General features: G+C 38.1%; 1 protein-coding gene across 4 annotated transcripts in view; it reads left to right on the top strand.

Annotated features, from left to right (window-relative positions):
• Positions 1-26,201, top strand: part of SUPT3H (SPT3 homolog, SAGA and STAGA complex component) — a 546,620-nt gene that overhangs the window by 257,976 nt on the left and 262,443 nt on the right. For all 4 annotated transcript variants that reach the window (XM_058736123.1, XM_058736125.1, XM_058736124.1 and 1 more), the window contains exon 3: positions 22,440-22,524. In XM_058736123.1, the coding sequence (XP_058592106.1) occupies positions 22,440-22,524 (85 nt within the window). The remainder of the gene's footprint in view (positions 1-22,439; positions 22,525-26,201) is intronic.

The following is a 26,201-nucleotide window of genomic DNA, read 5'->3' as shown; positions in this document are numbered from 1 at the left end:
AATTTATAGGCTTATTTAGTCAGTATTATAGTATATGAGACTAAAACTATTGTTTGGGGTGACAAATTAAATTCTGGAAATACAAGTACGTTTGGAGAGAGATTATTTATAACAGTGGTATTAATTATTACCAGGTGGTTTTTCTAGAATGCTATTTCAAGAAGTGTAATTAAGTTATAACTTTGGCATGAGTTTGCTTCATTTAAAAAATGATGGGGGAAGGGAGATTCTAGTCATTATACCCTGGTGAACTTGACATCAATCTCAACAAAAATTCTGGGATCTATAATTAGTAGGAACCTACATGAATTCACAATTCATATCAGAGTAAAAGAATTTCCCTTTCTGATGGTGCGGTGCCCCGGCAGTAGAATACACAGTTTCAGCCAGATGTTCTTACGGATGAGATGGAGAATTATAGTCCAGACAAAGGCAGCTTGATGGTGGGTTCATCTCGTCCGAGCCCGCAAGTGTTGATTAGTGGATCTTTTGTCTCAAGCATATCTCTTAGCCACAGGACTTTGTATCCAGCATACGACTTGTTCAACACTTAGGTTAGAGGCTTTCATTCCTTTTTTAAAAAAAGATTTAAAGTTTTAGAATCTTTTCCTTCAAATGAGATCTTGGCAGGACCTCAGTATATAAACCAAATAAATGCTGAACTGCTCTAATTCAAGTGGGGGTTGAAAGTGGTAATGGAGAAGGTCTTTCCGGGGATATGCCACTTAGGCAGAGACTTAAATGAGAAGAAGTGGGGATTTTTTAACCTCAAAGAAGACTAGACAAGGGCACATGGTTTCTTCAAGTAGATTAACGGTCCCCCTGAGCTGGGGATGAGAATAGGCATGAAGCATCTTTTTGGAATAATGGAAATGTTCTAAAACTTCATTGTGGTGATGGTGAGACAGCTCTTTAAATTGACTAAAAACCATTGAATTGTGGGGCGCCTGGGTGGCTCAGTCGGTTAAGCGTCCGACTTCAGCTCAGGTCATGATCTCACGGTTTGTGAGTTCGAGCCCCGCGTTGAGCCCCGCATCTGTGCCGACAGCTCAGAATCTGGAGACTGCTTCAGATTCTGTGTCTCCGTCTCTCTCTGCCCCTCCCATGCTCATGCTCTATCTCTCACTGTCTCTCAATAATAAATGTTTAAAAAAAATTTTTTTTTTAAAAACCCACTGCATTGTACACCTGAAGCATGTGGATTTTATGGTGTATAAATTATACGTCAAATTGTTTAAAAAGTTTTTAAGCAAGTTTTCTTCAGGCTTTTGAAGACCTGTTATGTAAAAGATAGATTTGATATGTCATCTAGGTCTAGGTGGCAAAACTAAGGCCAGTGTGGAAGTTAACAAACAGAATTTCACTTTAGTATAAAGGAACGGCTCTCTAAGATGGGGAGGGACAGGCATAGTGATACGGGGCGGTGGGGTTTTTGAAGCAGTTTAAATGATGTAATTCATCTCAGTGTGCCAGGCCCCTGTAAAGCACTCAAAAAAATATTTGCTGTTCAAAGACAAATAGATACAGATAAACAGGCAGGTATATATGTCTGTGTATGTGTGTTTGTATGTACATAAATTGTGTGTGTGTGTGTGTGTGTGTGTGTGTGTGCGCGCGCGCGCGCACGCATGCATGTATAATTTTGAGGGAAAGCAAATGTGCCCAGATGCTAACAGTTGGTGATTCTAAGTGGAGGGTATATAGGTGTCCATTGTACTGTTATTTCAGTATTTCTGTTGATTTGGAATCTTTCAAAATAGAAAGTGACGAGGGGAAAAAAGGCAGGAGGAGGGTCAAGTGCACGGGGTTGTGAGAGCAGACTTCCTCAGAGGCTGTGTAAAACTGTAGTGAGGCCATCATTCAGTGCCTCAAGAAGACAAAACTGTTCATGTCGCTTCTTATCCTAAAGGAAAGGCATGGGCTGGTGAAAGACAGCTGGTCTTACGCAGAGTTTTCAGGAAGCAGTGGAGTTCAGGGATTGGTGCTGTTCTGGAGTTGACATCGTCTGTAGAAGAGAGGTTACCCGGATGGGACTGTTGTGGGTTGGTTGGTGGCACTCAGAGGCAAGTCTTCTGGAGGCAGTCTGTTCTTGATTTAGCTTTCACAAGTGAGGAGCTGCCATTGTTAGATGATCCCCTGACAAGTTTTAATACTTCTCGTGGCTGCTTACCATAGCTACAGAAGAATCTTTACTTTGTGGGAACTTGAGAAACTCTCAGCTAGTGTAAAATGCAGTGCCTGACATGATAGAGACCCACAGTAAATATTGGGTGATTGAGTAAGGAATTAAAAAAAAAATCTAGCCAGTTATTTGGTTATTTTATTATTTCCACTAGCATCATCTCATTGTTTAAAACTGGAAAACTTTGAAGTTCTAACACTTTGGGCTGCAGCTCATTTAAAATCCTGTCACTTGGGGTGCCTGGGTGGCTCAGTCAGTTAAGCATCCATCCAGCTTCGGCTCAGGTCATGATCTCATGGTTCATGAGTTCGAGCCCCCCATCAGGCTCTGTGCTGACAGCTCAGAGCCTGGAGCCTGCCTCGGATTCTGTGTCTCCCTCTCTCTCTGCCCCTCCCCTGCTTGCGCTCTGTCTCTCTCTTGCTCACTCTCTCTCTCTCTCTCTCTCTCTCTCCTCTCTCAAAAATAAACATTTAAAAAATTAAAAAAAAAATCCCATCACTGAATTTCTTAAATCACATTGGAATTTTTTGTTTGTTTGTTTTGCTTAGGTCAGCGTTTCTTGAATTGATTTTCAACGCTGTGTAACTAAGTGGGCTTAGAAAAATGATTACATACACAGTAAATACATTGAAAACTTTCCTGCAGAATTTCTTAGAGCGTTTCATATAATGTGTTACAAATCTAGAGAGGAATAAAATATCAGACATTTCCTAAATACATGTAACTACAGAATACCTTTTTCTGGACACTATCAATTTGGGAGGTGCTGGTACATGTTTATCCATTTTGCTGATTTCTAAGTATCTGTATAGTACAAATTCTCCTATCTTTAAGTGACTGTCTCACATCACAGCATGTAATTTTGAAGTTTGCTATTTGTTAATGCCATGGGCAAATCTCTTAACTTTCTTGAATCTCTGATTCCCAGTCCATGAAATATGCTTGAAAATTTGGGTGAAATTTGTGATTATCATGTGTCTATATCCTATGTTATAGAATGTTAATTTTTGACTGTTAAATTTCAGCAGTAATAAGATAGAATCCTTATATTATTAAATATTTTCGGGGCCTAAGGGACCAAAATAACTTTCTTGAAGTTATTATGCATCTCTCTAAAAGCCTTGAAAAATTATTTAGTTGTGCAAAGTAATTGAACCAGGTTCCCTTTATATTATTTTGTTGCTCTTAATCTTTGATAAATGGTCATTTAGGTTCATTTGTCTAATTTGTTACACTTTTTGCACATTTAACATGGTATGGGAGAAAGAGTTCTGGATGAAATAAAAGGCCTACCTTTTGCCTCTAAGTGGATTTGTGACCCCGAACTGGTTGTTTAACCTCTCTGACCTTTATTTTCCTTCTTTTTAAAACAAGATGAAACGACTAATCTATTGGGGGTTTCCCTGACCTAACGTGCAGTGATTGGTGTACTTCTCATTCATTACCTTTCATGTCCCTCTAGCAAGGAGTGCTTATAATTATGCTGCTGTTTCATCGGAGTTTGAACTTCGGATATTTGCTTCTCAGGAGCATAATATGTATGAGTGGAAGATACAAGCTTCCGGTTTATGGAATGCAGAAGGCATGGGAGTAAAAGCACAGCATAGGGAATGTAGTCATTGGTATTGCAATAGCGTTGTATGGGAACAGGTGGTAGCTACATGGTGGGGAGCACAGCATAATCTATACAGAGATCTTGAATCACCGTGTTGTACTCCTGAAACTAACGTAACATTGTGGTTCAACTATACTCAGATACAGAACTTCTTAAAAATATATGGGGCACATGAGAGAACTTGCTCTTGAATTGACTGAAGAAATGTATATAGATACTCTTGTTTTTGTGAACGTTCTCAGATGTACATTCCGTACCTTGTGCTCTGATAATTCTAGATTAGCTTTCCTGGGTGAGTCTTTGATTTGTACAGTTTTCTAATTTGTCTTCTCACACTCCCATTTCTTAAAAGCCACTTCTTTCGAGTCAAAAATTAAAAATTAATAAATGTCCATTTTAATATTTCACACTTCCTCCTTTCCCCTACCCCACGCTTCCCACTTTCTGGTTCTGTGTTTTCTTTTTTCCTATGTCATCTTTTTAATATGCAAATCTTTTATTTTGCAATTTGTTATGTATATTGTTACTTGTATCCTTTACTCATTGGAATACAAACCCTACTTATTATTATTTTTTTTTATCTGTTTTGTCCTTTGATGTAGTCTAAGCAACTATAACAGGGCCTGACACGTGCTAGGCGCCCAGTAAATATTGGTGGATTAATCAATTCATATAGGTGATTGAAAGGTTTACTTTTTCTAAATTATAACTTGATTTTTGTTTTACTTTATACAGATATAGTTAACATATCTATATTTTTTTCAAATCGATATTATAAATTTTACATCATATATGATAATTTTATAATCGTTTCTTATATCTCCAGATATTTATAGTTGTTTCCTGGAGTTTTATAAAATTTTAACAATATTCTCAAAGTTCACTTAAATGATGTATGGGATGGGGCACCTGGGTGGCTCAGTCTGTTAAGCATTTGACTCTTGATTTCAGCTCAGGTAATGATCTCATGGTGCTGGGATTGAACCCTGTGTCAGGCTCTGCACTGACAGCAAGGAGCCTGCTTAGGATTCTCTCTCTCTGCCCCTCCCCCATGTGTGTGCGTGCTCTCTCTCTCTCTCTGTCCCTTCCTTCCTCCGTCTCTCTCTCATAACAAATAAAAATTAAGTGATATGTGAATATATGCTATAGTATGGGGGATGGGGAAATCAATGTTGAAAATTGAAGCAAGCAAGGAGAAAACTCACTGCTAGAAAAACTGTCATCTTAAGTATTTATTTGATATTTTAATTTACTTACTAGTTTGTCTTTCTCAGAGCCCCTGTTAAGTGAACTCACTTCTTTCTTTGGAAAACAGGTAGATAAAATCATAGAGTTAGGAAGGTTAGATGTATTAAAAATTGAAGAGTAAGGATAATTTGCATGTGTTTATGATTGTCTGATTGCCTTAAATGACTGCTCGTGGTCAAACATCTGCACTTTTCCCCCGCTTTGGACAGTGAGTAAATCAGTCTCGACAAATATTGGCTCAGAATGACATAACCCGCATGATGTCTGTATTTGCATGTGCCGTCTAATGCCGGGTTAGCTGACGAGAGTGTGCGTTAGGCTTGCAGCCTGCTCTTCGCTCTAATTCCAGCTAGGAGAAATTCCTGGGTATTATGGTAATACCTACCCTATAACAGTGTAATCAAATAAGTGGTTTGAAGGGAAAAAGGAAACTTTCTTTTGGGGACAGAAAGTCACCCAGGGCCTTCTCACACCAAGCAGTAGTCACGCAGTGTCCATTCCAAAGTCATGTCAATTACCTGAGGTAGAGAACCGTCCAAAAAATCAGAAGTAATAAAAAAAAAACAAAAAGTAGCTCCCAAGACCACAGCAATTACTTAACCACAGCATCCAGAATAATTTAACCACATTAGAGTTTGTAGCCAGTGGTAAGTATTGAAAGTAACTCAGCATCCAAGAAGACGCACACAGGGTAGTTAAGAAACGTCTCTTTGTCCTTTCTTTTATGTTTGGTTCTGGGTACTTGATGAGCAGATCTGCTCGTGGGCCTGCTGTTCTCTGTCTTAGGTGTTTACCTCCTCGGTTTCTTTTTCAGACCCTCTTCCCCATGCCCCACCCCCTGTTTCACTGAGGCCCAACTAACCAGTAAAATCCTAAGACATCTAAACTGTACAGTGAGATGACCTAGTACACATATACATTGGGAAAGGGTCTTTTAAATGAAACAGTCCCTTTGATTAACATCTTTTCAGTCCTTCCACTATGTTCTTCATCAGGGCTTGAACATTTGAAAACAAATATTTTAGACCCAAAATTGGATTGTGTTAAATATACTGAAAAAGAATAATATAAAATACTCCGATGATATTCTTAAATACAAACACTACTTAGTGTTTTGGGCTTTTTTTTTTTTTTTTTTTTTTTTTCCCCTTCAATTTCCTTAGGAGGCAGTGAGATATTTCTTGGAAACTGTTTCCATCTAAAGGACCAGGAATAGGTTGTAGCCTTATTGCCCTTCCAACAATTGGCTGTATTCCCTTAATCCTTTCTATGCTACCCATTTAAAAAATTTCCGTCTTCTTAATTTCATGATTTTTACCCAATTTACTCAATTGAGTCAGATTTAATTTTCTTACAGAAATTTTCTTATAAAAGTGATTTTCTTAAAATATAATTTTTTAGTAATTCTTGAAGAAGTAAGTTTTTAGAATTTAAGGTTTATAGCTGCTTTCCGGCACCAAAATCAAATATCTCAAAGGGCATCTTTATGATCATCTAATCCGGTCCCCTTCTTTCATTGTGGAGGAAGTGAGGCATCCAGAAAAGTAACTTGCCCAAGGTCACGGTACTCCTTCATGGCAGAGTATCAACTAGAACCAGGCTGTCAGACTCCCAGGCTAATTTCTTTTCATCATAACTGACTTCCTCTTCTTTGTAGCTAATGGCCAGGATGTAGTGGGACTTCTTCTGCAATTACTGTAATCTTCTCAGTTTGATACACGCCATATGAACTGTAACTGTTTTTCTGGGCTCACATCTCAGGCCCCTTATTCAGCAGGTGCTGTTTCTTCTCCTGAGTGCGAGCGGTGACTTCAGGAAGATTCAGCTGAGTAGCTGCTGCTCCTTCGCTAACTGTCCTAAACTTAGTCCTCAGCTTCATGCACGGAAAAGCATTATCTCCAAATGAAGGGATAGATTCCCCCATGTGCTGTTTGTTTTGCTTTTGGGACCCTAGAGCTGAAATAATTAGGGTAATTGAAAGCAAATATATACATTTTGTTCATTATTCATTCTTTTTATTTATTTTTTTTATTTAATCTGGGGGAGAGACAGAGAGCATCGGGCAGGGGAGGGGCAGAGAGAGAGGAGAGAGAGAGAATTCCAAGCAGGCTCTGCACTATCAGCATGGAGCCTGATGGGGGGCTCGAACTCACAAACTGTGAAATCATGACTTGAGCTGAAACCAAGAGCCGGCCGGCCGGACACTCATCTGACTGAGCCACCCAGGTGCCCCTCATTCATTCTCTTTTTAAAAAGTAACTTCAGGCACTCCTGGGTGGCTCAGTAGGTTGAGCGTCCAACTTTGGCTCAGGTCATGATCTCGCAGTTTGTGAGTTCAAGCCCTGGGTCGGGCTCTGTGCTGACAGCTCAGAGCCTGGAGCCTGCTTTGGATTCTGTGTCCGCCCCCTCTGCCCCACCCCTGCTTGTGCTCAGTCTCTCTCTCTCTTTCAAAAATGAATAAACATAAAAAAATTTTTTTTAAAAAGTAACTTGTGGCTTGTCTTTTTTTTTTTTTTTTTTTTTTGTAAAAAGTATGTTGTGACCTTTTAGCATTAATTAAGCTGATTTATTTGGTAGAGAATAACTGGGAAATCCATGAGTCCTGGGGAAACTGGATACATATTTAAAATATGTAAAGCTATTTTACATAAAGCTAATACATATTTCCATTTATACATATATTTAAAAAAATTTTTTTTAAGTTTATTCTTAAGAGAGAGGGAGAGAAAGAGAGTGTAAACTGGGGTAGGGGCAGAGAGAGAGAGAGGGAGAGAGAGACAGAATCCCAAGCAGGCTCTGTTCTCTCCTCACAGAGCCCAATGTGGGGCTCGAGCTCACAAACTGTGAGATCATGACCTGAGCTGAAACCAAGGGTCGGGCGCTCAACTGACTGAGCCACCCAGGCGCCCAAATTATACATATATTTTAATCAAAGTAAAAAAGTTTTCTCATATCAATAAATAATACTTATTTTAAAAATACTTTTTGTTTTCCTTTTACCTTCTTTGAAATTTGTTTTATACCAATATATGTATAACTTAAAAAGCGGTATTACATACTGTATGTGCTTGCTCAGAAAGTTTGTTTTTCTTAAAACATTAAAAGAATTTAGGGTTGATTGCCTTTCACTTTAGGGGGTAAGTGGATGTAAGGACTATGGGTCTAAGGGTACATAATCAGATACATACATTTACATAGGATCCGGAGGTTAGCAAAAGATTTTAGTAAATGAATAATAATTTAGAATTTACAGAGTCACCGGAAGCATGTCACTACACACTTGGGAAGCATCTTGGCATGAATTACTAACAAAAACTGTCAAGTAGGGGCTCAACATAGAGTAAGATAGCAAATATCCGGCACCTAGCTTCCTTTTTTGTCCCCCCACTTCTTTTTAAAACTAAAGTTAAAACCTACTGAACTAGAGTTTGTTTTTTCAAAACACATAATGACTATAGTAATACTCAGTGTATAGTTTTAAAATTTTGTTTTCTGTGTTTTGGAAGTGTCTCTGAAACAAGTTCTTTTTCTATTTTATATACACTATATATATATATACACATATATATATAATGTATAAATATAATATATATATAATGTATACATAATATATACATATATGTATACATAATATATACATATATGTATACATATATATACATATACATAATATATACATACTTTATATATTTTTTATATATATATAAACATATGTTTATATATATATATATATATATATATATATATATATATACTTTAATAGATGTCTTTTTAAAGGATAGCCCCCAATTGTCGACTGTTTTGTGCATACACATAACAAAAATACTGAAAGGCTTAATGTTGAGTTCTGCATCCTTTGGAAGCCATACCCCATGGTTTTGTTCAGCACACACCCTCCTATATCTGAGTACAGGTGTACGTAATAAGGAGTGTAATAATCATGAAAAGATCATAAAGAATCTTGCCTGTTTCATACCTCCATTTTGCACCTGACAAGGGAATTGCACAGTTAGCTGCCGTCGTGCTCACTGAGGCATCTGATCCTGGAATTGAATCAGACCAGTCTTGTTTGGGTGACAAGGTAGGCTGTAAGCGACTCTGCCACCATCATCATTAGGCAGAGTTTGGCAGGATTGCTCTAGCCTCCGACTTGCTGTGACCATAGTTCTCAAAGTTACAGCCCTCCCTAAAATGGAGGCTCGCGTGTTATAGTCACTGCAGGGGACCAGAGCAGAGACAGCCTTTTTAGGACAGTTTCCTGAAACATGTTTGGTGGCAGCTGGTCTGTCAGTACTGATGTTAGTAAGGGCATCGAGGCAGTGTGTGAAGCAATGGAGTATCAGACTTTGTTGGAACTAGACCCCAGACAAGTCAGTCAAGACATCAGTAAATAGTAAGGTAGGTCATTCATGGAAAAGAAAAGAAAAAAAGCAGATTTTTAGAGGTGTCAATCACTTGGATTTTGTCCTTGAGGGACTTAAAAATATTGTATACATTGCAGAGTGAAAAGGGAATGACTGTGGCTAGATATAGTGGTTTTCATTGCTGTTTTCCAGAACTCACTAGAACAATGTCTAGCTTTCCGTGTGTGGAAAAAACTTGGGCAGAAGTAATGTGAGAAAAACTGTAGAAATACAGCTGCAGTACGAACAGCCTTGAAAAGGAAAACAGCATACTCCCCAAATCCTGCCCTTAGTTTTACATACGTTCCATGTTTTAGGTAGTTTACAAGTGTATGCTAATGAAGACTATTGTAAGTAGACAAATTGTAACTTTTTTTGAGGTAAAATTTGCTAATTATTTGTACATTTTATGTAGATTAACACAAGAAGTATGTTAATACAAGTAAGTATGCTAATACACGTAAGGTGTTCTTTTTACTAGAGATGTGACTTGAATTTATTTTATCTTTGAGTCCGTTATTTCACGTTGATAACTTTGTACTTTTGCCGTAGTGAGATTTGAAGTGATTTAAGTAATGGAAGGGGAACTTTGTTAAGGCATTCCAAAGAACTAAATACCGAACATGTCAGTGAACATAAGATTTTTGCCACTGTGGCATTTACTCTCTAATGTGGGTTTGTTATTACCTTTGTGTTTCGTTGGTTTATTTGTCCTTGTACCAATAACACATTATAGCTTTATAATAAGCCTGGTAGGACATATCCTTCCACTTCAAAAGTGTCCTGACTGTTCTTGGCTCTTGGCTCTTTCATGTACAGTTAAGAACCAGTTTATATTGCTTTTTAATTGTGTTTCCTACCTTTGCCTTTTTCCCTAGCTTTATCGAGATGTACTGACATATAATGTGTAAGTTTCAGGGACACAACATGCTGACCTGATACACTTATTTATTGCAAAATGATTACCACCTTACCTTTAGCTAACACCTCCATTACATCACATAATTACCTCTCTTTTGTGGTGAGAGCATTTAAGATTTACTCTCTTGGCAACTTTTGAGCGTAAAATACAATGTTATTAACTGTAATCACTATGCTTTGATTAGAACTTATTCATCTTGTAACTAGAAGTTTATACGCTTTGAGCAACATCTCCCCATTTCCCTCACCCCTAACTTCTGGTAAACACCATCTGCTGTCTGTTCTTAGGAGTTCATTTTCCCTTGGTGGTGATGATATTTGTGGCTTCATCTTATTACTGTAAAACATGTTCAATAACTTCCTTTATCAATTCAAATAATTTGTCTTCCAATTCGTTTTGGTTTCTGCGTCGATACTCACATTATGTGTGAATAGAGTGATTTAGTTTATTCTTTTGCAATCTATATGTGGTTTAAACCTTTTCTTGTCTTAATGTTCTGGCCATGATCTTAAGTGTTACAAGTTTCACCCCACTATCCAAAAATAGAGCGTTCCCCTGAAACCTTCCTAAGCCAAAGTGGCCTAAAGTGAGACGCAATTACCATTAATTCATATGGAAAACTTTTTTAGTGTTCCCAGACCCCAAAAATAACCTCACTTAGGCTTTTCTAATGCCTCAGAACACATCTTACTAATGAACATATAAAATAAGTCCAGATAAAGCACAGATGCTCGTGGACACAGTTCCAAGCTAGGCAGCTCCATGCTGAGAGGCCAAGTATAGCTCCCCGGGAAAGAGCTTGATGGCCTCACTCTCGCCGCTTGGGGTGGGCACTGCCTGTGTGACAGCCGCTTGGGGTGGGCACTGCCTGTGTGACAGCTGCTGCAAACCAAATGCTGAACACGATTTTTTACTTTTTTACCTTTTGGCATGAACTCAAAGATCTTCTTTGGATTTCTGTTAGCACAAATGGGTACTAATTAGGTCTTTTGTAAAAGCAGAGTGGTGTATTGTGACCTTTTGAAACGCAGGGGAAAGCTGTATAAAAGTGGGATACAAGGAGTCTTTTTACTGGTCTGAACTTCAAAGAGGATGAATGTGTCTGAATATATTGTTTCCCATACATTTTTGGGTAGATTCTCCCAATCAGATCAAAGAAAATGCCTTTTAACCCACGTTTACTAAAATTCTGGTCATGATTGGTTGTTGAGTTATTTTCCTGTATCTAGTGAGATGCTTATATGGTTTTTCTCTATTAAAATTTAAGCAGTTAATTATTATTATCATTAATAGATTTATGTTTCACTCTTGCCTTGCTGGGTATATTTTCCCGTTTTCAGCAAAAGTGTATTTGTATCAAAATGATGTATTATAAGGGAATTGACTACACAATTATGGAAGCTGAGAAGTCCTAAGATCTGCAGTCACCAAGCTAGAGACCCAGGAGTGCCATTGGTATAGTTCTAGTCCACGTCCAAGTAGCTCAGGAGCAGGAGAGCTGATGGTGTAAGTTACAGTCTGAGTCCACAGACATGAGCTACGGAAAAGCCAGTGGTGTAAATTTTAGTTTCAGTAGAAAGCCTGAGAATTCCAAGATTCCAGTCCAAGGTGGTGACATAGGAGCCTCCCAAACTAACCTCCTTCCATCAACACACCAAGTCTACAACCATACACAGAAAAATTCCCTTTGAACAAGTCCAGAAACGAGCTAAGCAATTCCTATGTATCAAGCAAATGACCAAAAAAAAAAAAAAAAAAAAAAAAGAATTCAATTTGAAATAGGAAAGGGTAAGATATATTCACCATAAGCTCCATCCTGGCACCGTGACATACAATCAGGTAGGAACTCAGAACTCCTAGCTTCTTTCTCTCTAAGCAGCAGAATATTTGGACCCAGTACCCAGTGCCCCAACTTTTAGGACTTTCACCTGAAAGACAAGCTCCCACAACACCTAACTCTGAAAGCCAATGGGGTTTTGTCCACTGAGTCCACAAGATGATAGCAAAGAAAGGAACAGTTCATGGCAGGATTGCCAAGTGTCCCAGGGACTTACCTTGGCTGTCCCCCACCAGGGCTCAGCTCAGAGGCAGCAGACAGGAATGCCTGTCTCCCAGCCTTTCCTTGAAAGGTGCCCATTTGCATTCTTAAAAGCTGCAGCCTGCAGCCAAGCTTATACGGCCAACTATTATTTGACAAGGGAGCCAAGAATACTCAATGGAAAAAAGGCGATCTCTTCAATAAGCGGCACTGGGAAAACTGGATATACACGTTAAAAGAATGACACTTGACCCCTGTCTTACACCACTCACAAAAATTATCTCTAAGTGGCTTGTGGACATAATGTAAGACCTGAAACTCTTAAAACAGTCGAAAAGCTTTTTGACATGGGTCTTGGTAATGAGTTTTTGGAAATCACACCTAAAGCACAGACAGCAAAGTCAAAAAAACCCCAAGTTGGATGTATAGCAAACAAACAAACAAAAAAACTTCCATTCAGCAAAGGAAATGACAGCTTGTGCAATGGAAAAAAAATTTTTTTTTTTTGCAAATCATGTATCTGATAAGGGGTTAATATGCAAAGTATATAAAGCGCTCCTATAACTCAACATCCAAAAAAACAAATATTACCTTAAATGGGCAAAGGACCTGAACAGACATTTATCTAAAGAAGATATATATGGGCGCCTGGGTGGCTCAGTTGGTTGAGCGTCCAACTCTTGATTTTGGCTCAGGTCACGATCTCACAGTTTGTGAGACTGAGCCTCTCACTGGGCTCTGCTCTGATGGCGCAGAGCCTGCTTGGGATTCTCCATCTCCTCTCTGTCTCTGTGCCTCTCCCCCCACCCCCACTCATGCTGTCTCTCAAAATAAGTAAATAAACATTAAAAAAAACTAAATAAATATATAAAGAAGATATACAGATGGTCCACAGGCACCGCAGGCACTGAGCATCTTCAGTGTTACTATCATTAAGGAAATGGAAATCAAAACTTCAATGAGGTATCACCTCATGCCTGTTAGAATGGCCATCATGAAAAAAGACAACGAGTGCTGGTATGGATGTGGAGAAAACGGGAACACTTGTGCCTTGGTGTTGGGGTTTCAAATCGTTATAGCCACTATGGAAAACATTAAGAAGGTTCCTCAAGAAATTAAAAAGAGAAATGCCATTTGACTCAGTAATTCCACTTATGGATGGATATATATATATATATATATAGAAACACTAACTTGAAAAATACCTTCACCATGTTCATGACAGCATTATGTAAAATGGCCAAGACATGGAAACAACCTGTCCATCGATGGATGAATCAATAAACATATAGATAAATAGGTACATACATGCATGTATACACATATATGTATAGGTATACACACACATTGGAATATTATTGAACCATAAAAAATTAGAAAATGCTACCACTTGTGACAACATGGGTGGGCCTCAAATGCATTATGCTAAGTGAAATAAGTCAGATAGAGAGACAAATATCATGTGATCACATACATATGTGGAATCTAAAGCAGAAACAAAAACGAAAACCCCACCAAATCATAGAAAAAGGGATAAAATTTATAATTTCCAGAGGTAGGGGGTGAGGGGCAGGGGAATTGGAGGAAGGCGGTCATGGTACAAACTTCCACTTATAAGATAAATCACTACTAGGGATGTAACATACAATATGATGATCATAGCTGACGCTGCTGTGTGTTCTGGAAGAAAGTTGTTAACAGTAGTTTCTAAAGTTCTCATCACAAAGAAAAAATTTTTCTTTCCTCTTTTGTATATATATGAGATGATGGATATTAACTGAATCTATTGCAGTAATTGTTTCACAATATGTGTAAACCAGACACCTTGAACTTACACAGTGATATATGTCAATTACTTCTCAATAAACCTTGGTGGAAAAAACTGAAGCCTGAAGGTCAGGCTTCTAACTTAGCATAGGTCTCCAGGATTCCCTCTGCCCTACTATGGTTCAGTGTCTCCATGAAAGGACCTCATGCACACATCTGCTAATCTAACTTTTGTGACTGCCACCTAGAGGACACACTGGCTTTGGTACCAGCGGGCCACCCCAAAAGTAAGTTTTTAATTGGCTTTTCCCCTGGGGGTCAGCACAGAGACAGCAGTTAGAAATGCCCACCTCCCAGTCTTTCCTGAAAGAGGCCTATTGCATATCTTAAAAACTATCAATTAAAGGTCAGGCTAAGTTGGCACATATCTAGGGGCTGATTAATGAACCTCTCCACAGATGGGCTTTTTCCATACTTTGGCTGTTGTCGATAGTGCTGCTATAAACATTGGGGCGCATGTGTCCCTTCAAAACAGCACACCTGTATCCCATGGATAAATACCTAGTAGTGCAATTGCTGGGTCGTAGGGTAGTTTTATTTTTAATTTTTTGAGGAACCTCCATACTATTTTCCAGAGTGGCTGCACCAGTTTGCATTCCCACCAGCAGTGCCAAAGAGATCCTCTTTCTCTGCATCCTTGCCAACATCTGTTGTTGCCTGCGTTTTTAATATTAGCCATTCTGACAGGTGTGAGGTGGTATCTCCTTGTGGTTTTGATTTGTATGTCCCTGATGATGAATGATGTTGAGCATATTTTCATGTGTCGGTTGGCCATCTGGATGTCTTCTTTGGAGAAGTGTCTATTCATGTCTTTTGCCCATTTCTTCACAGGATTATTTGTTTTTTGGATGTTGAATTTCATAAGTTCTTTATAGATTTTGGATACTAACCCTTTATCTGATATGTCATTTGCAAATATCTTCTCCCATTCTGTCGGTTGCCTTTTAGTTTTGCTGACTGTTTCCTTTGCTGTGCAGAAGCTTTTTATTTTGATGAGGTCCCAGTAGTTAGTTTTTGCTTTTGTTTCCTTTGCCTCTGGAGACGTGTTGAGTAAGAAGTTGCTGCGGCCAAGATCAAAGAGGTTTTTGCCTGCTTTCTCCTCGAGGATTTTGATGGCTTTCTGTCATACATTTAGGTCTTTCATCCATTTTGAGTTTATTTTTGTGTATGGTGTAAGAAAGTGGTTCAGGTTCATTCTTCTGCATGTCGCTGTCCAGTTTTCCCAGCACCACTTGCTGAAGAGACTGTCTTTATTCCATTGGATATTCTTTCCTGCTTTGTTGAAGATTAGTTGGCCATACGTTTGTGGGTCCATTTCTGGGTTCTCTATTCTGTTCCGTTGATCTGAGTGTCTGTTCTTGTGCCATAAAAAATTTTTTTTCATAAAAAAGAAGACTGGAAGAGGTGGCTGTTTTATCTAATGCACATAAATCAACACAGAGAGTGAAGGAAATGAGGAACAGATATGTTCCAAACAAAAATATAAGATAAAACTCAAGATAGTGAGGTAAGTGATTTACCTGATAAAGAGTCCAAAATAATGGTCATAAAGATGCTCACTGAAATCAGGAGAACAATGCATGAATACAGTGAAAATTTTGACAAAGAGAAAATGTAAAAAAATACCAAACAGAAATCACAGAGTTGAAGAATACAATAACTGAACTGAAAATTTCAAAAGAGGGGTTTAACAGCAGACTAGATGAAACCAAAGAAAGGATCAGTGAATTGAAGACAGAACAGTGGAATTCGTCCAATGAGAGTTGCAAAAAAAAGAATTAAAAAGAGTAAAGATAGCTTAAGGGACTTAAAGACACCATCAAGTGGACCAATATTTGCATTATAAGGGTCTCAGAAGGAGGAGAGAGAGAGAAAGGGGATAGACAGCTTATTTGAAGAAATAATGACTGAAAATTTCCATAACCAGGGGAAAGAAACAGGCTTCCAGATTCAGGATTCTCACAGAGTTCCAAATCAGATGAATCCAAAGAGATCCACACTGAGACACATATAATTAAAGTGTCAAAGGTTAAAGACAAGGAGAAAATCTTAAAAGCAACAAGAGAAAACCAGCTTGTTACATATGAAGGACTCCTCCCCCGCAAGACTGTCAGCAGATTTTTCAGCAGAAACTTTGTAGTCCAGAAGAGAGTGGCATGATATATTCAAAGCGCTGGAAGCAAACAATTGGCAGCCAAGAATAGTCTACCTGACAAAGTTGTCCTTATGAATTGGAGGAGAAATACAGATTTTCATAGACTAGCAAAAGCTGAAGGAGTTCATAACCACTAGACTAGCCTTATAAGAAATGTTAAGGGACTCCTTGAAACTGAAATGAAAGGATGCTAAGTAGTAACTGGAAAATAAATGAACGTACAGACTCCACTGGTTAAATTCATAGTACTCAGATGTTTTAATGGTGTTGAGTAAATCATTTATACATCTAGTGTGAAGGCTAAAAACGTAAGTAGTAAAAATACAGTTACAATAAGTTGTTAATGAAATACAAGGTACAAAGATGTACATTGTGAAATTTAAAAACAAAAATGGAGACAGGGGAATAAACAGTATGAAAACCTGAAAAGCCATAGAGCTGATGGTGTAAGTCCCAGTCTGAGTTCAAAGGCAGCGTGGAATACTGATGTCCTAGCTTGAAGGTAGGCAGAGGGACTATTTCTCCCTTACTCTGCCTTTTGTTCTTTTTTCCACCCATATTAGAGAGGGCAATTTGCCTTACTCAGTTAATCTCATTTAGAAGTACTTTCAGGGGTGCCTGCGTGGCTCATTTGATTAAGTGTTTATCTTTTCACTTCTGCTCAAGTCATGATCTCACGGTTCATGAGTTTGAGGCCCACATCGGTCTCTGTGCTAATGGTGCGGAGCCTGCTTAGGATTCTGTCTCCCTCCCTCTCTGCCCATCCCTCACTTGCTCTCTGTATCTCTCTCAAAAAATAAATAAAAATAAACTTAAAAAAAGAATACTTTCACACAGGATGCCTGAGTGGCTCAATTGGTTAAGTGTCTGGCTCTTGGTTTCAGCTCAGGTCATGATTTCATTGTTGGTGAATTCAAGCCCCATTGGGCTCCATGCTGGTGATATGGAGCCTGGCTGGGATTCTGTTTATTTCTCTCCATCTCTCTCTCTGCCCCTCCCACATTCTCTCTGACTCTCTTTCAATATACATAGACTTACAAAAAGAAAAAAAGGAAAGAAAGAAAGAAAGAAAGAAAGAAAGAAAGAAAGAAAGAAAGAAAGAAAGAAAGAAAGAAAGAAATACTTTCACAGACTTATCCATATTGTTTTGTTGTTTTTTTTTTTTTTAATGTTTGTATATTTTGAAAGAGAGAGCATGCACGCAGGGGAGGGGCAGAGAAGGAGAGAGAGAATTCCAAGAGCGCAGAGCTCCACACAGGGCTTAATCTCATGAACCATGAAATCATGACCTGAGCCAAAATCAAGAGTTGGATGTTTAACCAACTGAGCCACCCAGGCACCCCCAGGTTAATGCTTAATCAAATACTTGGGTACCCCACAGCCCAATAAGGTTAAGGCATAAAATTAACCATCACCCATGTCCACTTGGCACCCATTTACATCTCTTTAAACTATTCTTAATCTCCAAATAAAGGCAATAACAAGGTCATAATTTTGCCTAACGTCATACGATTATCCAGTGTACAACTGAAAATGCATTACCCGTTTCCCAGAAGATGAGGTTAAGTCCTTAAGTGATGTTTACACTTCTTCTTAATATCCCTAACTTAAATTCTGTGATGTAAAATTAATAAATATTATGCTATTAATTCAATACATTTTATGTTACATGATAAGGGAATAAGAGAGGGAAACAGTATTTACCACACACACACACACACACACACACACACACAAACATATTCATAACAAAATAAGGAGGACATATTCATGATGATTGCAACACTTGCTTTTGTCACTGGTCATGTGGATAGTTGGTATTAGTAACTACCTTTTTGCCACTACCCCTATTGTATTCCCTTAGCCTTCAGCTACCACCTCAGCTGGTTGTGGCTTTTTGTCTGGTGGAATGACCCAAACCTTCATTCCCAAAGGATCTGGGCCATTAATAGTCTTTCCTGGATTGGGTTGCTGTAGTTTTCCATTGACTTTAATCACAGGGCATGGTAACACTAAGAGGTGGCTTAAGGGATCTCCTGTACTCCAGACATGTCCTTACCTCCACTGTGGCAGACCAGTCCAGTCTCCACTTGGTAGTCAACATCACTCACCCCAGCCAGCACAGTAACTCCCTCTTTGCTTGTTGATTCAGAAGCATGAGCAATCTGAAGTGACTGAATGGCAGTCTTAAGTCTTATTTCAATGGAATAATTGTTGTGTCAGTGGAATAAATGTGAAAGCATTCCTCCCTCTCCAGAAGACTTGTAGGCCAGCAAATCATAAGGTCATGGGAACTAGAAGCAAAATTTTGCTAGTGGGTCTTCAGGGGTGGTAATGAGTGCTGCCACTACCATTCCACCCCTTGATTCCTGGATTTGTGTGTCCAGTTTGTGGGTGAAAACAGCACCATATATGGGATGTTGATTCACAGGATATATAAATGTTCTGGAGACCCTGGCCCCAGCTCTACAAGATATTGTCACGTAGCTGGCACTGTAACTGGATCTTCAAAAGGCCATTCCACCATTCTGTCAAACCAGCTACTTCATGATGGTGGGGAACATGTTCAGAGTAGTGAACTGTATGAGCATGGGCCCAGTGCGCCACTGCTTTTGCTGTGAAGTGAGTTTTTTGGTCACGAACGATGCTGTATGGAATACCATGACAACAGACAGGCATTCTGTTCGTCCACAGATGGTAGTTTTGGCAGTGGCATTGCGTGTAGGGACAGCAAATCCATATTCAGAGGAAATGTCTATTCTAGTAGGAACCATACCCTTTCATTTTCGTGATGGAAGTGGTCTGATATAATCAACGTGTTGCAAGGGAAATGACTGGTCACCTTGGGGAGTGGTGCCATTTTGGAAACTCAGTGTTGATTTTGCTGCCAACAGATAGGCACTCAGCAGGGGTTGTAACAACGATGGCACTGGTTAGTGGAAATCCATGTTACTGGGTCCTGCGTATCCTCCACCCCTCCCACCATGGCCACTGGGTTCATGGGCCCATTGAATGATGACAGGGTGACTGGGGCAAAAGGCTGATAGTATCCATTGATCATTAAAATTCTCCTTTGCTGAGGTTGCCCATGAGTATTCTCATGGGACTCCGATATCTTCACTTTTTTTCTTGTTCAGAGAAATCTTATCTACTTGCCTCTTTGCCAAATTTCCTTCTCATGAATTTTCTAATCATGTTCCTTCCATGTCCTTTCCCATTTATTTAGCCAACCATTGGCCATAGCCCATGAATCAGTATATAATTTGTCCTTTCAAATCAAAGGAACAACTAGGCGCACTGTTGAATGGTTTTCTGATTGGGAGGATTTCCCTTCACCACTGTCTTTCAGGGAAGTTTCACCATGGGACTGCAGTGCTATGGAACTACAGTTCACTTCTGGGAGATGCCTGTATATCATGCGGGACTTGTAAACCAGGACCCGAGTCTTCTTTTTTCCTGCTAACCGATCATATGGAGCTCTCATGAGGTCATAGGTGCAGAGCAGTAGAGAAAGTGAATTCCCTCTCATTCCACCTTTTGTGTTATTCATGCCTTTCATTTATTTATTTTCTGTTTATGTACAAGAGTAAAATTTATGTGTAATTTTATTTTCTTTGATTTTTTTTTCTAGTTTTGATACCCAAGGTATATTAGCCTCAATAAATGAGTTAGGGAGTATTTGTCTTACTCTGTTCTCTTGAAAAGTTGTACCAAATTAAAATAATTGATTCTTTGCGTGTTTGGTACAATGGTAAGGCTGTTATGTTTTTGTTTGTTTTGGTTTTGCTTAGGTTTGGATTTTTTTACTGCCGATTCAATTTCTTTCACATTTATAAAACTATTCAGGTTTTTTATTTCTTCTTGAGTCACTTTGGCCATTTGTATTTTTTTTTTGGGGGGGGGAGTGGAATTTATCCATTTCACCTCAGTATCAACATATTTGGCGTGATACTGATCATGATATTCTGTTATTATCCATGATGTATTATGGGTAATTTCCTCAGATCTGTTCGAATCGCTAATTACATTTATGGTTGCATCTCTCCACTCTTTATTATTTTTCATCCATATTAATCACTGTGATAAAATATAAAACATAAAATTTACCACTTTAACTATTTTTAAGTTTTAAATACATTCACAGTGTTGTGCTACCGTCATCACTGTTTATTGTACAGAAGTTTTTATCATCCCAGACAGAAACTCTCCACACATTAAGCATATATTCTCCAGTCCCCCTGTGTCTTCTATTCTTTCTGTTTCTATGAATTTTCTTCTTCCAGATGACCCGTACAGGTGGCAACATACAATGGTTGTCCTTTTTTGTCTGGCTTATTCAATTAGCATTCATATGCAAATCCTGTGCTTAATGTTTTCTGAAACCACGCAACTCTTTTCCACAGTGGCTGTACTATTTTGCCTTCCCTCCAGCAATGTACAACGTTTTCAGTTTCTCTATAACCTAGCCAACACTTTCTGTTGGGTTGATGGTAGAAATGCCCTTCTGGGTGTCAGGTAGCTTCTCAGTGTGATTTTAATTTGCATTTTTCTCTAATGACTAATGATCCTGAGGATCTTTTCACTGGTTATTGGCTATACGTATGTTTACGTTAGAGACATATTGATTCAAGTCTCTCGCCCATTTTAAAACTGGGATCCTTTTTTTCTCTATTGTGTTATAGGAGTTTTTAAAATATATTCTGGTTATTTGATCTATGATTTTCAAATATTTTTTCCCATTCTCTGGGTGGTCTTTTCCCTGTCTTGTCCTTTGATGGTTTGTAATTGTGATGAATTCCAATATATTTATTTTTTCTTTTGTTGCCTGTTATTTTGGTGTCATAGTTATGAAACCCTTGCCAAATCCAAGGTCATGAAGATTGCCCCCTGGTTTAAGAGTTTTGTAATTCTAGCTTTTTAATTTAGGTCTTTGACCTATTTCAAGTTTATTTTTATTTATGGTACAAGGTAAGAATCCAACGTCATTGTTTCCGTGTAGAGATCTTGTTTCCCTGCATCAGTTGTTGAAAAGACTGTCCTTTCCAAATTGGGTGTTCCTGGCACCCTTACTGAAAATCAGTTGTATAAAATGTAAGGTTTTACTTCTGGGCTCTCTATTCTATTCCATTTATCTCTCCTCATGCCAGCACTCCATTTTTTGTTCTTTTACTCATAGCCTCAGGTGAGATAGGCAAAATGCCTTCTGTGGAGTAGGTATTTGCTTAGTTCACACATACGAGATATCACCAACTTCATATTAGGTCCCTCAAACTGACCTCCTGCCTTGCTTGGGGTCCCAGCATTCTTTCCTATTTTTTGAATACTGTATTAAAGGAAATCCAGGTTATGGGCCATTATGACATTAGTTGCTTTCAGAATAAACTTTGGCTCCAGGGCTCTCCCAGTGGAACTGTATTTTATCATCTTGCCAGCATTCTGTTTTATCTCCTACACTGCTGGTTAAAGTCATTAACACAGTATTGTGCCTTTTCAAATGTTCTTCACCGGGAAGGGATTCTCTGCATATCTGGCCCACCATATGAAAGTTGAGAAAAGGACTTTTAAGATCAGTAACCCATTCTTGATAATCTGCTTATGTATAATTAGAAATAATATATCATGGCATTTATATACATTTTTCTAAGCAACTTGCATTTTAATTACATTACTTGCCTAATTCCATTACCTGCTTTTATAATTTTTCTAAATAGCTGTTACTATGTTACTGTATTAGTACTTTGGATATAGTAACATGATTTTCTGGTTGCCAGTATTATGAAGTAGTGGTTAATATCTTCCAATATCCTACACAAATCAAGAAATCATAGATAACACTGCATTTTACAAGTTGTAGCTTGTATGGGAGAAATGCAGTTCTTTGTCGATAGAACATTGCACATCCACTCTGTTGTTTGATAGAACAATTTGTACTTTATTAACATTATTATAATAAATATCTTTCACTTTTGTATTTTCTTAGTTTTACAGTCCTTACTTAGTATTGGTATGCTTAATCTCTTTCTTTCTTTTTTTTTTTTTTTTTTTGCAGGTTTTCTTTAGGTGATGCTAGGAGGCCTCTTCATGAAACAGCAGTTTTGGTAGAAGATGTGGTGCACACACAGTTAATTAATCTGGTAAGAGCGTATATAATCTTATTTGGTATTTCTCCATTCTGCTCCTAGCTGTTTCTGTTGGGATTGCAAGCCAACCTTTTTTTTTTTTTTTTTTTAAAGATGATACTTCCATTTGGAATTCTTTTCTTGTCTGCTGGAGTCAGGTGTAATTTACATAAAACCAAATTTCACCAATCCACGTGCATAATTCAGTTTTGACAACTGAATACTGTCATGTGACTCCAAACACAGCATGATATAGAACGTTTTTTTTTATATCATCCAAAAATGTTCTCTTGTGCCCCTGGGTATAGTCAGTCCTTTCACCTACTCCCTGACCCCTGGTAACGCTGAATTGTTTTTTCAAAACTTTTCCATATTGCACTTCAGACTTACAGAAGAACTGCACAAATAGTGCGTAGAATTCTGAGAGACCTTTCATCTTTCTTTCGTTAACATCTTATGTAGCCACAGTACTATTATCAAAAACAGGAAATAACGTTGCTGTAATACCTTTAATGAAATTACTGACCTTATTTCATTTTCATCAGTTCTCTTGGTAATGCTCCTTCCCTGTTCCAGGAGCCAGTCCGGGATAACACGTTGTACTTTGCTATCCTGTCTTTGTAGTCGTCCCCTTTCTAGGATAGCTCCTTCGTCTTTCCTTGTCTCATGGCCTTGACACCTTTTTAAACTTACTAGACAGTTGTTTTGTAGAATCCTCTCCTTTTTTCAACCCGTCTGATGTTTTCGTATGATTAGAATGTGGCTATGCATTTTTGCCAAGAATACCACGGAAGTGATGAGTCCTTTTCAATGCGTCGTATTGTTGGGGTTCATGTTGTTGATGTCTTATTTGTGATCTTAACCTTGGTAAATTGGCTGAGGGTATATATACTGAATTTCCCCGCTATAACGAAGTTACAAGTTATTTCTTTTTGTTGTAAATAATTATCTTGGGGGAGGTATTTTGTGACTCTACAAATATTTTCCTTCTCTAAAAATTCGTGCCTATTTGTTTGAACATTCATCCGTGGATCTTGTCTGAGACAGTTATGACTGTGGTATTTACCTAATAGTGGTTTTCTATTTGCTTGTTTCCTTTTATATTTTTTAATTGCAGTTATTCTTAAAGGAATACTTATCCTTCATCACCATTTATTTATTCAATTTTTAATGTATATTTAAGTTTTATTCTTAGAATCATTATACAATAATATCATTATTTTTATTGCTCAAGTTGTTAGAGTATTGGCCTTTAGGAACACTTTCGTGTCCTTTTCCCATCAGGTTTTTGATCCTATGTCCCATATATATTAGAGATATCAATCCTTTGTGGTATATGATACAAATATATTCTTCCACTGTGTGTTATCTTTTGACTTTGTTTCTATGGGATTTTTTAGACATACAAATATTTTTATTTTAAGTGAGCCAAATATATCAACCTTTTATTATCTTAGGCTTTTGAAACATAGTTAGAAAGACTTACTTTATATTGAATTTGGAGAAGAATTCACCCATGTTACCTTCTGATACTTGCATGGCTTCATTTTTAACATTTAGATCCTTAATCCATTTGTAGTTTATTCTTGTTATCATGTGAGATACAGATCTCATTTTATCTTTCTTCCAAGGACTACCCAGTTATACCATCCATACTTCCCCTAATGATTTGAAATACCCCCTTTGTCATATGCTAAGTAAGCATATTTGGGATCTATTTATGATTTTATCTTTATTATCAGTGCCTTATTTTTCTATGCGTGTGATAATACATTTTAAATTATACAGGTTTTGGGGACCCCTGGGTGGCTCAGTCGGTTAAGCATCCGACTTCAGCTCAGGTCATGATCTCACAGTCCAGGAGTTTGAGCCCCGCATTGGACTCTGTGCTGACAGCTCAGAGCCTGGAGCCTGCTTCCGATTCTGTGTCTCCCTCTCTCTCTGCCCCTCCCCTGCTCATGCTCTGTCTCTCTCTGTCTCAAAAATAAATAAAAACATTTTCTAAAAATTTAAATTACATAGGTTTTATGGTATATTTTAAAGATTGTTACAACCAGATTCTCCTTGTCATTTTTCTGTGTGTTCCTGATTATTCTTGTATGTTTATTTTTGTATATGAATGTTAATATTAGATTTTCTAGCTCCATAAAGTAGCTTTTTGGTATTTTCATTGAGATTGCCCGAATTTATTAATCAATTTAGAGAGAGCCGCATTTTAAGTATGTTCACTCAATCTGAGAATAGGGAATGTATGCATTTTTTTCAAAACCACTTTTGTGTCTTTCGTGAGTGTTTTAGCATTTTTCTTCTATAGGCTGCGCATATTTCTTACTATATTTATTCCTACGTATTTGATTTTTGTTGCTACTGCAAATGGACTTTCTCTATAATTACATAATAGCTGAAAACATCTGAAATTGAAATACATAAGTCTACAGATTCAAAGAGCTAAGCCAACTCCAAATACAGTAAACCCAAAGAAATGCATGTTAAACTGCTGAATACAAAAAACATAATGTAAATCCTAAAAGCACCCAGATTTAGAAGCACCTGGGTGGCTCAGCCAGTTAAGCGTACAGCTCTTGATTTCGGCTGAAGTCACGATCTCACGGTTTGTGGGATCGAGTCCTGAGTCGGGCTCTGTGCGCGCTCTCTCTCTCTCTCTCTCTCTCTCAAAATAAATAAACATTAAAAAAAGTTTAAAAAAAAATCACCTAGATTTATTACCATAGAGGAAGAATGACTTGAATGCAAAATTTTAATTAGAAAACACAGAGACTAGAAGGAAATGGCACAAGTTTTAAAGTACTGGATATAGAATTTTCAGTTGGCTAATCTGACTCCATATTCACTTGGTCTCCTCTCCTTTTTCCCTGTGTCTCCATGTGTCCTTCTATCTTTAAAAAAATGACCAGATATTTACTATTTAGTATATTAAATCTATACATGCTATTGTCTTCACATCGCAGTGTTGTAGCTTTAAAGAGACCTGTTTTTTAGGGGTGCGTGAGTTGGAGCCCTGCGTCGGGCTCTGTGCTGACAGCTGAGAACCTGGAGCCAGCTTCAGGTTCTGTGTCTCCATCTTTCTGTCTACCCCTTCTCTGCTCACATTCTCTCTCTCTCTCTCTCTCTCTCTCTCTCTCTCTCTCTCTCTCTCTCTCTTTGTCTCTTTCTCCAAAATAAATAAACATTTTTAAAAATTTTTAAAAAAATAGAGTCCTGTCTCTTTTTTTTTGTTTGTTTATTTATTTTTCACAGAGAGACAGAGACAGAGCATGAGTGGGGGAGGGGCAGAGAGAGAGGGAGACACAGAATCAGAAACAGTCTCCAGGCTCTGAGCTGTCAGCACAGAGCCCAACGCAGGGCTCGAACTCACAAACCGTGAGATCATGACCTGAGCTGAAGTCGGTCGCTCAACCGACTGAGCCACCCAAGTGCCCCAAGAGTCCTGTCTTTTAAAGCAAATAAGATGTAATCTTTTACAATTACCCACATATTTACCATTTACCATGCTCCTCATTTGTTCTTACAGGTCTGAGTTGCCGTTTAAACCATTTCCTACAGCCTGAAAACTCTAACATCTTTTATAGTAAAGGCATGCTTGATGAGTTCTCTTCAGTTTCTTCATCTGAACATACCTTTTTTCACATTTTTTTTTTGAAGCGTATCTTTTTTGTATGTGGAACTCTAGT

The sequence above is a fragment of the Neofelis nebulosa genome, chromosome 6, assembly GCF_028018385.1.
Source record: "Neofelis nebulosa isolate mNeoNeb1 chromosome 6, mNeoNeb1.pri, whole genome shotgun sequence".
NCBI lineage: Eukaryota > Metazoa > Chordata > Mammalia > Carnivora > Felidae > Neofelis > Neofelis nebulosa.
This window is presented reverse-complemented; position numbering and strand designations above follow the sequence as displayed.